The following is a 13,416-nucleotide window of genomic DNA, read 5'->3' on the forward strand; positions in this document are numbered from 1 at the left end:
CAATTTTTTTTTCAATTGGTTATAAAAACACGTATACTCAGAAGATGTGGACTGTGACTGCACCATATATCTAGTCGGGAGTGGTGCTGACTGAAAACAGATTATTTGGATCGATTCGCGCGCCATATGTTGGTCATTCTAAGGACTTATTGAACTACCCTCGTAGTTTGTTATTGGATCCCCAAAATTACATAGTACTCTTTCTGTATCCTGATTTTGGATGCCCACCTATCCGTTCCTATATCTTAGCAGAATTATTCTTTCCCCATGTTCGCAAAAATTTACTGTGTCATTTGGAGTGTCCCAGAAGGCGTCTGTTACATCTCTGGGATCGCTATCAACTGGCGCGTAGCATGCTGTGATAAATAATCTTCTGATTCCTACTTTTATTCTACCCTACAGCAGTCTGGGAGATACGAAATCATGATCTCCGAGATGCTGTTTCGCTCTTTCATTCAAAATCAGAACTACTCCTTACCATATTTCAAATCCGCCTTTCGACACCCCGTTTTAATGAATATAATGTAATTGAAATTGAATTAAATTTGTATGTATGAACATGTAATATCAAAATAAGTAAACATCATTTAAAATAATGTATTTAATAAGTAAAATTGTAGAAAAAAAATTATTTTTTAGAGGAACAAATATAAATTATAACTCTATAAAACGTTCAAGATGTAAATAGAATCATTTTTTATATTCTTCACTGATTATTAAATAACATTTTTTCAAATTTAAATTTATTTCAATTCAATAAGTAAGTTTAAACTCTATATAATTCAAAGTTTTCTTCGGGAACATTTTTTACATTTCATTATTAATATGATTTACTACCCAGGAAAAAAGAACCGATAAAAATCGAGTCGGTTTGATTTGCGTAACTGTCATTTGCAGATTGAAAGAATGAAAATGCAATCGGTTGGCCATATTTTTAATCGGTCACTTGAGCGCGGTGCTTTCAATCTACCATTCCACATTCGTTAAAATGCTTCGTGAATAGAGTTGAATGAGACTGACTAACCTGAAATAATTCCTATGGGCATTCCACGATTCATTAATGTGCACATGAATGGGTTGAGATTTAATATGAAATGGAGTTCTTAAAAGATTACAACGAATAGTAAAAATACCACGGACACAGCAATTTGCAACAAGCGTGAATCTGCCAATTGTATATCACCTCAGGTTAATTTTAACTAAGTAGAACATGCAGATTAAAATTTAAAGAATTAATTCTTTCGAATAAGAAGTATGAAGTAATACATTTGATTGGGACAATTCTGATTAATCAAAAATTAAAGAAATTTAAGTTAAATAATATTGCTTTATATTATAATTGATGCGACAATTTATTTCTAAATTTAATGATTATTTAGTTATAACTCTTTTTTACAATGGTTTTCAGTAGATTATTTTGTGCAAGAATTATAAGATTTTTACTGAATTAAGCGCCAGTGATATTCAATTTATCCAGTGCACATGCAAATGGCTGCAAGGAGTCCACGTGTTAGAAATAACGCACTCTGCAATTCTCACATATCCATTTGCATCACAAACATCAAAATGTTAAGAAATTCAATACCCGCATTATTGTTAAAGGTAATTTCCATAAAATAAAACGAGATAGTTTTTGTGAATTTAAGATTGGTTTCAGGTAAATGTGAAGTTTCATATAACCTACAGATTATAACTTATTTATTTTTCACTTTCAGTGATAACGAGAATTTATAAACGTAAGTTAAAAGAAACAATTCAGTTTTTGTTGTGTAAAAAATATAAATATATTTTCAACGTTCAGATGTGTGATGCCAATATGTGAAAAACAATGTTCAACAAAATATTAAATTTCCTGAAAATAAATAGTCTATAAATGAAAGTACACTACATGTACCCCAGGATTTTCTTAAAACTTGCTCATTTAACTAGTTTTTAATAAATAATTTTAACTATTTAAATTAAATTTGTTTTATTTAAATTAATAACTTTCTATCGGAACTATTGTTCCTCTATTGTTTAATGCTGATTCATAATCGATACTGAATGGGTACGAGAAAAAAATTACGCGGCCAATTGAAAAAGCCGTTTTCTTATTCAAAACTCACTTCTATGAGCGGGTATCTGGAATTCCAGTGACAGATACGCTATTCAGAAGACCTCAAAACCCATTCAAATACAAGTGAATGGATTTTTGTTTCCTGGGTATGTTGTCGAAAATAAATGTTAAAAATAATACTTTACTTTTTATTCAAATTAGTAGAAGATATATTTCGCTTTGCCAGGATTATTGTACGGCCTTTTAATTAATATTTTCTCTTAAGTATTCATAGAAAATGATTCGAAAACTGTTTTGAAATGTTAAATGAGTAAAATTCTTTTTATTTCAATAATTTTGTTGCATGAAAATAAAATTTTGTTTACTAAAAAAATTTTTTTAAAATCTAGTCCTATTGCTTTCTATGCAAAAGCAGAGAGTCATGGAACAACTAGCGCCGCGCTGGAGATATTAGTTACTAATCAACTTCGGGCAATTGCGGGATCAAGTTAAAATTTGAAATATGGAGAGATAGATGCACAGGGCTGTTTAGAATATTTCATAACCTTTGATCAATTTTGTAACTGATCCTTAGGATAAGTTAATTAGCAAGTATAAAAAAATCGAAAAAATCATCTGACCTACAAAATACCTCACTTCTCCTGCACTTTTCCTGGTTTGCAAAGTCATCATTAAAAATATTTCGTTCATTTGAACGTTCAGAACTTCAACCACGTGAATCTTTTAAGATTCCCTAAAATATTAAAAATCCTTTCACATCTATTACAAATTTATCGGAATCTTTAGAAAACCCCTGAAATATTTCAAACGAATGCAAGAGACATAAAAAATATGTCCGGAATTGAATAGTGATTAACCTACAATTAATTCAATTCGAAGAAGTATTAAGCACTTCAAAAAATAGTTCATTCAAATTTATAATTATTTGATTTTGAATTTTTTTAATCTGAAAGGAGAACCCAACAAAAAAATTCTTCAACTAATAAATTAAAAAAAAAAAAACATTTTAATTTATCACTCTGAAAACATAAACAATTTTCTCTTTGCCAATTTTGAAGATCGGAACATTGAGAAAGTATTTTATTTTAAAAGAAGTTAACACTAGAAATTAAAAGCTTTCAACAGAATCTCTTGAAATATTTGGAAATTTCTGAAAATTCTTGGAAATTTTGTGAAATCTTTGAAGTTGTTTTTTGCATTTTTATCACATATTTTTAATTAATTTCAAAATGACGAATCAATGTAGGTATATTCACCATTTAATTTCCTAAAATTAGAAGTTTCTATTTTAAAAATATATTTGTATAGCTTTAACAGGGTCGACACAGACTAATGTACTTGAAAAAGTGACTAATTTTACCTAAAAACTGACAAAAAATAATAATTTTAACACAAGAAAATGACTAAAATTGACTACTGTTCGCAAAAAGAGGCCTCTAATGTGAATAGAAACACTTACCTACTCAAAGATTTCGATTCGATTCACACATTTATTTTACCGGCTTGGATTAACAAAATTAGATTACATTTTATTGCTGAATTCGTGGATGAATATATTTTCAAAGTAATGCTCAAATAAATTGTATTATTAATTTCATAACAAGCTAAATAAGCGTCATTCCATTTTATTTGTTTGTTAAACTTATTTATTATATAAATTTATAAAATTACTTTTACTTTTAATTTAATTTACAAAATGCAAACGAACAGAAAAATGTTGGGAAATTATTAACGAAAATTGCGTTGAACAACGACTCAAACAACCATTTTTTAGCAGTTTCATAATCTCACTGGAAACATATTCAGTTTTTTAAATTTCAAAATTACCTCGTAACCTTCATTTTTAGATTTTTCATGACTGTATTCATTTTTTGAAACTTTTTATCCTGAAACAGGAAAATTTTCGTTTTGAAATTGGTCACTGGATATGTTCATTTTCACGGATGAATAACGTGTAGATAGAAAAATGAAAAATTAAGAATTTAAAGTATATTTAAATGAAAAAATCGCCTTGAAAATTGAATTTTTAAATATGGGGCCAAATTTAACTTAGTCACTACCTTGTTTAACTAAACCTTAAAATAGCAATCTTTTGGGTTATTTTGAAAATTGATATTTCAATAGAGAAAGGATCGACACAAACGCAAATTTTTAAGGGAGATAAAATAACACCTGATTACATAAATACTGTAAATCCTGGATTTTTTTCTCCCGACGAGTTCATCATCCGCGAAAATAAAAAAAAATAAAAAAACAGTGTCGAATTTCGGAACGAAAATTTTCATATTTGCGTATCAGAAGTTGGAAAGGGCCTAAAATTATGAAAATTTAAACCAAAACAGTTATGTCTTAGCTGATGTTAACACACCATTTTAATTCATTAATTGGAAATAAAATTACCTGTTGGCATTGTAAAAAAAACGTTTAAGACTGATGAACCTTTCTGATTTGAATCAATTCAATTTTACATTATAGAGTTTGAAATTTTTTCTATTCTATAAAGTACTTAGATTTTCTTTTTTTAAAGATAAAATGTAAAATAAGATGGAGAAATGTAACTGTACGGCAGTCCTGCTTCAAAAATAAATTACTATACAGAAGTAAAAAACCTTATTCTCGGTCTTATGAAATTATGAATTAAATAGGAATTTTTGTTCTGTGAATCAATGAATCCTTTGTTATAAATTTCGAGTGCAAAATAGTATAATTATAAAAAATCAACTAAATATTAAAAAAGAAAATAAATCATTTTAACAATTTCGAATACTAACATTATAGTTTTTCTTTATTTATAAAAAAGGAAATAGACTAAATAGCTGTGAAATCTAAAAATCCTTTAAAATCTATAAAAATTTCTTGAAATCTTTGAAATCTTCAAGTCTGGTGTACACTCAAAAGTCAAATGGTGAACTAACTGCTCGACTTGCCTTAAAATTTATAGGATAAAATTAACTTTCAACTCACCTATATTTATATTTCCGTGGACTCCTCCTTTTATCTTTGCTATTGTGATACTGAGGACAAGCGTATCCTTGTCGACATAATCTCGGTGGTCTTTTACAAGGCTCGGTCTTGTAATTGCTAAGGACATAATTCGTGTCTTGCCACTTTGGGTCCTCATTCATGAGGTTTCTTTCCTTGTCGAGAATATTGGGCCCATTGGAGGAATTGTTGGGGTCAGATTCTGGATTTTCCAACGCCTGTATTTCCTTGATATCATAGACGGGAGGGCGAAGATCGTGATTGCCGTGGGCGAAAGCGCAGTGAGGTCCATTTTTAACACAAAATCCACGAGTGTCCGTGTCATGAACGCACATGCAAGTTTTGTAATAACGCAGGTGGTAGCGCCTTTCGGTATCTCCTGCCGTTCGATGAAGAAATGGGCATCTGGGACGGAAGAACAAAAGTTAGAAATACTCGTATTAAGTTCTAATTTCTACTCTTAAGCAGTAAAATATAAAATAAACTATAAATCATACTATCGAAATACCAACTTTTAAAATAACAGATAATAAAATAGAAGAAACTTTAAAGTTTTTCTCAAAACGAGTTAAACAAAAATTTAATATACTCTGCTTTTGAGAGAATTAAATTCGAGATCATATGAAGTCAGTGTTTAATTTTAAAATACGATTATGAAAGGCAAACATTTTTGTGAATAGTCTTTTTTATTTAATAATTCCAAAAGTGATTCAGATGTTATACCGTGAAATAAAAAGTCCCACGACCTCGAAATTTGATTCATTTATCGCAATACGCAATTGTGATAATGCAATAGTTGGAAGAGGATAATTTGTCCATAATCGTGCTTGTTTTTTAAATCATAACTGAACCTATGTCATAAACTTGACAGTGTTTTTGTAATCGGTTTTGTAACAGCTGATGATCTTGCGCTTTTATTTGAATTAAAGCCAAAAATATTGTTGATGAATCATCGTAATCAGTTAGGTCATTTTTTGATTTGAAAAGTATACTTGCTGGCGAAAAACCTTATGAAATAATTAATTTCTGAAGATATTTGAGAATTATTTGATTTCTCAATCTCTCAAAATATCAGGTTTTATCAGTTTATTATATTTTGATAAATTGAGAAGTCAAATATTTCTCAAATATCAGAAATTAATTGTTTCACAAGGGTTTTCGTCGCAAGCATACTTTTCAAATGAAAAATTACGTAACTGCTTACAAAATAGAGTAAAACTCTTCTATAGCCCCGATTTCGGGGCTGACGATGGGAGGCAACTAACTCATTATAGGCTGCTCCGCTTTTGTTTGTTCACGCCTGACTGCTGGGCTTAGTCACAGCCGCAGGTCCTGCGCACCCCGCGCAGCACCTGTTACACCTACAAGCGGCACGGCACGAACTCTCAGAAAGGCTATAGAAGCGAGGGCTATTGAAGTTTTTCACTATTTTTATACAGGGAATAACTATTCCAGAAACTTAACCACTTAAAAATTAAACTTGTCAGATCTAAGTCAAACTGGGAAAAAGTATTATCCTATTGGATAGTAGTTTATGCGGAAGATTTTTGTCATGTGGATAAATATTTACTTCGGAGGACGGAGTGAGCATTTTAAGATTTTCGCAGATATCGTCTATTTCGTTTATTTGTAACTCTTCTAATAAATATTTTAAAAATTCGTTCAGTACAGTTTCGATAAGTTTTTTTACGGACTTTCCATTGATAATATAAGCATTACAGCAAACTCTCACTTTCAGTCATACCGTTCTCGGCCTTCTTCTGGGTCCCTAAGCTGCTCAGAGGAGCAGGGCGAGAACGGTTGTGAGGTCGTATACATAGATATATATTCCAATTGGAAACGAGTCAAGCCGGCCCTCACTGTTTACGTATCGATCCCCCGAAATCAGTCCAAGATTATTTGAAGGCCACTCCCGACACTTGACTAAAAGCGAGAGTGTGGTGTATTTTGTAAGAAATATTTGTCCTTCAAAATGAAAACCAAAAACAAATTGGATTTTTTTTAAACAAGGCATATTTTATTTTGCATTTTTTTAAACAAGGCATATTTTATTTTGCATTTCTTTATCTGAAAAGAAATATTTGGCTTCTCCTTTTAAGAGATTTATTGTTAAATAGTGGAATTTATATGGTTTATTTATTTTTTTAAAATATTAGAATTTTTTGAGAATATATTCACTGTTTTGGCGATTTGTAACTCTTCTAGTGGTGGTAATCAAAATTCTGGTCAGTATAGTTTCGATAGGGGTTTTCACGCATTTCCCATTGATTATAAAAGTTTTTCAAAAAAAAGTAATATTTAACCTCCAAAAATGAAGTTCAAGGATAAATTTGCATTTTTTCTTAGCAGAACGTTTCTTTAACAATTTCTTTTGGCCTAGACAGAAAGTTTGCGCTTTTTCCTTTAATAATCGTTAGATTAAAAAATTTAATTTTGTATACTTTTAAATTTCAAGGTATTCACAGAAAAATACAGTCAATCTTTCCTCTAGCCTAAACAAATTTTAAAAAGTTTCCAATGAAAAAAATCAAATTTATTTCTGACTAATTTTTCAATGTCAAATATTTATTTTTCCAAGAACGGGTTATATCCAATAAAAACGGCATGAAAAAACGATAGAAATTGTGTAAGACAAAAGGACCCCGCACTAAATGTATGGAAAAATGGCTTTCGGTGGATTTAGCTGAAACTTTGTAATTTTTAAGGTTATAAGTGCCGGATGAAATATCCGTAAAAAATTTTTTAAAAATGGACAGTTTTAGCACTATGCGGCGCTAAGCTCTCAAGATCAGTGAATAAAACGAATTACAACAGATTTTGTTACAAAAGCGATGTCAACATAGAAATCACGGTTCAGATCGTGGTCTGTCATATTTTCACCTACACCGATGACTCATATAGCTCGCTTCCCAAAACGAACAAACGCTAAGCGCCTAAGATTTTAACTTGACTAATTCATCACTTTTTTAAAGGCAGAAATGGTACCCAAAGTAACATTAGTAACTAGTGCATACATTCCGATAATTACATTGTACTGTTCTCAAGAGTGCCGAACGCTAAGCGCTCATGATCAGTGAATAAAACGAATTACAACAGATTTAGTTACAAAAGCGATGTCAACATAGAAATCACGGTTCAGATCGTGGTCTGTCATATTTTCGCCTACACCGTTGACTCATATAGCGCGCTTCTCAAAACGATCAAATGCTAAGCGCCCAAGATTTTAACTTGACTAATCAATCACTTCTTTAAAGGAAGAAATGGTACCCAAAGTAACATTAGTAACTAGTGCGCACATATGAGTCAACACCGTTGACTCATATTGTCGTTGGTTTGGCTAAACATTTTACTGACCACTTTATGATGCGTGTTTCGTATACAGACATCGCTTGTGTCGCTAAAGTTACTAGGATGTGCGCACTAGTTACTAATGTTACTTTGGGTACCATTTCTGCCTTTAAAGAAGTGATTAATTAGTCAAGTTAAAATCTTGGGCGCTTAGCGTTTGATCGTTTTCAGAAGCGCACTATATGAGTCAACGGTGTAGGCGAAAATCTGACAGACCACGGTCTGAACCGTGATTTCTATGTTGACATCGCTTTTGTAACAAAATCTGTTGTAATTCGTTTTATTCACTGATCTTGAGCGCTTCGCGCCGCATAGCGCTAAAACTGTCCACTTTTTTGGATTTTTTTTATGGCACTTAACGCTTATTTTCATAAAAAAAAAGAAAAATCCTACTTTTTAACCCTAAAGTTCTTAAAGCAAAAAAAAATTAACTTTCTTCTGAAATAAAAATATGCTTTTTTCTAAAAAAAGTCAAATTTGTTTTTGCTTTGTGAAAAGGATGTGAAAAACCTATCGAAACTGTACTGGACGAAAATTGTTTATCGACATTAGAATGTAGTAAAACATCGCCGAAATAGACGATATTCAGGAACATCACAAAATTTTTACTCTCTCCTACTTGGTAAATAATAATTCAAATGGCAAAATTTTTCCCCATAAACTACTATTCACTACTATTACTTAAGTTTGACTTAGAGTAAACAAATTTGATTTTTTGAGTATTTTTATTCATTAAAAAGTTTTGTAATCCAAAAATGAGAGTTGACAATGTGTTTCGTAAATAAAAACTCACATATGCTTGAAGGTTGGCATATGCCGTTCTGAATGCTTGAAAATTACAATTTATTGAAGAATAAGTGGTCAAAAATGTTAAGGTATCTATGTATTTTTGAAGTTTTCACATTTTTAAATGCCCTAGTCAATAAAATAATATTTTGGAAATTTAATACGTCTTAAATGTCATAATTTTAAAATAAAAATAACCTCAATTTATTTAAGAACTATTGAGTCTGCGACATTTAGAGAGGTATTAATTTTTTAAAGGGCTTCACAATTTTTTTTAAAACGTACAATATTTTAAGGACTTCCAAAAATCTCCAGAAAACTATTTAAAAAAATACAGTTTCAATATATCAAATTTGAAATCGCTCGAGTATAATGTCTTCTGAATATTCAGGTTGACCACTAAAATCTAAGAAAACCCATTACAAATTATTCAATTTTTAAACAATAGCCGTAAAAAATTGCATTAAAAGTCCAGAGCCTAAAACAATTAAAAAAGCATTTAAAATTCCAAATTTTCCATTTAGAAACCTTTTAAATAGGAACAATGTTCAGAATTTAATCATTTTAAATGAGAAGTGCTTATATTTGTACAATTTAATACTTCAAATATTAGATAATTTACAATTTAAAATGATTGTAGGCTTTCGAAAATTTTCAAATTCATTATTTTTAATTGAAGCCATCAAAGGTAAACAATTTTAAATCGAGGACAAATAATGAAAATGCCACTCAAACGATTCGAAAATTCCGTCAAAATCAAATAATTTAAAAACTTTCAAATTAGTTTCGAAATCAAACCTTTCAAATTCACACATTTTAATGTGATATAAATTAACACTTACAGTGGAGTTCCGCTTTACAAGATCCCTATATACAGGAAAAGTTTGCCAAGAGGACGAGAGATCGAAGTTACACAGTTTACGGTTTGGCACTATAAGAAGCCACAAACAAGAAGAACGGTTTGGAGTGTCCCGATTTACCGTAAAGGCCATTGCGGGCACCCCAGAAAAGCCCGGTAAAACTCAACTCCAGTGTAATTATAGAGGGTTTTTTTTACAAAAATTCTGAGTTAAAAAAATATGTGACTCATTTCCTTAATTTTCCTGGTATTAAGAAATTTGGCTTTAGGGCCAGGTATATTTAAAACAATTAAATTGCTACAAAAGTTTCGGCACGAAATAGTAGCCATCGTAAAATCATACAAAATTTTTATAATTTAATGTTGTGTTATTTTTTCTTCAATTACAATGTACTGAATTCGTTGTTAACTTTACTTTAAAAATACTGTAGTAGAATAATGCTTCAAATATTCTTTTAAACATTTTCATAGCGACGAACAATATTGATGAAAACATTTACACTATAGCAAAAATACAAAGTTGTCAAAAAACAGTGTATGTAAAGAATTCTTTAAAAAGCAAAAACAACATTGCATGTACAATAGATGAGAAAATTTTGTCTTTAATTTTTTTTTAATTTTTAAAATTGAAATGTAATGACTCTTCTGTTATCATTTGAAATTATTTCTGTGAAAATAACATTTATTTCTTAAATAGTTATTACAATATTTAACAAAAAATTAGCGTCTTGAATTTGATTAAAATATTTCATTCTAAAAATTGTTTTTAAAAAATGGTATTTTTTATATATTTTTAATCCAAATTCAAGAAGCTTATTTCTAAAAGCTTCAAGATTTAATCACATGAACATTTGAAAGCTATTCATGAAAGCAAGAAAAACAATTATTTGAAAAGCAACCATTCTTTTCACAATGTTTCAAAACAATAACAAGAGTTCAAGGGCAGCTACTGTTCGACTCCAAACGAAGGAATTTCTCGACTCTTATCCCCAATTTCAGAGTGAAATGTGGAGTTTATATTAGGCATATTTATACGTTTGCTGCGTCATCGCGTCAAGTGGTGTAGATAAACCTAGTTCCCATTTTCGGTGAATCCAGGGAACCAACAATTAATATCAGCTGACATAGGATTGACCTAAATCTAAAACGGGGCCATTTTATAGGGAAAGAGAGAGAAGAAAGTTTTGGGAGGGGCAAAAGCAGGGGAAAAGAGGCGCTAGGTTGTCATGGTGTTCATGCGTCGCGAGGGGAACACGACAAAGAAAACCTCATGAATCTTCGTTTCTGGCGTGCTCAGTAAAGAGAAAATCAATATCAGTAGGCTCCTTTGTTTGGAGTCCCCTAAGCACCGAGTATTTTGGAGGGAAACCCAAGAACGTCAATTGTGGATAGCTCGATTTTTCTCGCGATTCTCAACAGGCGATTCAGGGAACACGCGACGACTTTATCAAGGAGATGCATTCAGATGCATTATGCCAAGATTAGACGCGATAAAATTAGCGGTTGCGCACTCATTTATCCTCAACAGCGCGCTTTTACGCATGACGTGCTACATAGTAATAACATCTTGTCAGGGAGAATGTTATTTTTCTTTTTTTATTATGTAATCGGATTTTTAACACACAGTTGCCACATCATTAACTAATGCAGATGTATTAGGGTGATGAAGAAAAATTATTTTCGAGCGTGAATAAGCACACTAGCCTAAGTGATACTTTTTAGCCAACAAATTTTAAAAAAACTGCCCGCTTCGCAGACACATGCTCATCACGCGCTGTGCGCGCGTTCCGCTTCGATCGCAAGATTGAGCGCGCCTAGGGCGCGCGTCTAATGAATCTCGCGCTTTACGCTCGATAATGGGTTACCTCGCGCTTCGCACTCGGATATTTATTCTTTATGCTTGAAAATGCTCTAAATGCTTAAATAAAGCTTGATCAAGAAGATCTCTTTTATATCGCAGTATTTGTATGCGTCTTCATATTCTGACTTTTCTACTTCATTAAGTATTCTTAGAGATTCAGTTTCTCAAAGCTCTGTAGGCTTCGATGTACAAATTCTCAGCGTGACACTCGCGCTATGCTCCCGATTTTCGACAGACATTTATAAACAGTTTTGTTCAACCTTTTTTTCTTCATAACTTTGGTCGTATTTGCACAAATTTGTTTTTTATTTACAATGTTATTTTTCACGAATAAAACAAAAAATACGCGTTAAATCAAGAAGTAATTATTAACGAATTTGTAGATCTTTTTAGAGATCATAATTTTTGTTCATTCATCTTTTTTCGTATTCTGCATAGTTTCACCACAAAATGGAATTTTTTCATTATTTTTTTGTACAATAAAAATGTTAATTTTCGATTTTCCAAGAAAATCCAAAAATTTGTTATGGTAAACTTATAGGGCCCTCAAAAAGGAATGTTTTTCTTCTATTGACTTTTTTTAATATCGTGCGTTGTTTGTCTTAAAATTTTGATTTTCGATTGATTAAAAAAATTTTGAAAATGTTATAACTCTGAGAATATTCTTTTTATCGGAAAAGTCCTAGGGATAAATTGTTCGCCTTTTTAACACTATTAATATTCGTACATAGATTTTTCAAACTCAGAAAAAAGTGGTCTCAAAAATTTTCAAAATGCGCTCACTTTTTGTATTTTTATCCAAAATGGCTAGTTAACGAACTCGTGCTTTCTTTTAGGACCTTCAAAAAGTGTGCCAAATATCTATTTGATCCGTTCATTTTTTCGAGATTCAGGCTTTTTTGGACAATAAATGGAACCATCTAAAGGAATAAAATTTTAGGTCTCAAAATTAGAGGATTTTTAATGATTTTTTTAATGTTTGGGGGATGATTTTGGGGGTGATCCTAGAGTGCTAGGGGGATGAAACTGTTTTGGGCTTTTTTGGTCATTAAATGGAACCATTTGAAAAAATAAATATTAGGTTTCGAACTTTTTATAAAACAAAATTTTTTCGTTGTAAACGTTGCGAACTTCAGTTTCAATGGGATTTCGAAACGTGTAGATCTGCTGAAAAACTTTAATGTCAAATTTCTAACAATTATAATACTTTCTCAATCATAAATGATGCGAATGTAAGAAAAAAATTATTTTTCTAACAAACTAAAAAAAACAAACTAATTTTCAAAAAATAGTTACATTTTCAACCAAGAAAGATGAATTCTAAACGAAAAATGCAATTCATGATATTTCAACTAAAAAGAATTTTCTTTTAAATAAAAAATAGTTGAATTATTAGTTTTCAACAAAACTAGTTGCATTTTAACCGAAAATGGTTACATTTTTATCAGGAGACTAATTTTCCGCAAAATTGTTTCTACCGAAAAGATTAATTTTTTAACAAAAAAAAAAAAAAACAAAAAAAAA

General features: G+C 30.8%; 1 protein-coding gene across 6 annotated transcripts in view; it reads right to left on the reverse strand.

Moving 5' to 3' along the window:
- Nucleotides 1–13,416, reverse strand: part of LOC117170716 (putative E3 ubiquitin-protein ligase UNKL) — a 59,640-nt gene that overhangs the window by 31,066 nt on the left and 15,158 nt on the right. For all 6 annotated transcript variants that reach the window (XM_033357723.1, XM_033357724.1, XM_033357721.1 and 3 more), the window contains one exon: nucleotides 5,021–5,443. In XM_033357723.1, the coding sequence (XP_033213614.1) occupies nucleotides 5,021–5,443 (423 nt within the window). The remainder of the gene's footprint in view (nucleotides 1–5,020; nucleotides 5,444–13,416) is intronic.

The sequence above is a fragment of the Belonocnema kinseyi genome, chromosome 4 (genome assembly GCF_010883055.1).
Source record: "Belonocnema kinseyi isolate 2016_QV_RU_SX_M_011 chromosome 4, B_treatae_v1, whole genome shotgun sequence".
NCBI lineage: Eukaryota > Metazoa > Arthropoda > Insecta > Hymenoptera > Cynipidae > Belonocnema > Belonocnema kinseyi.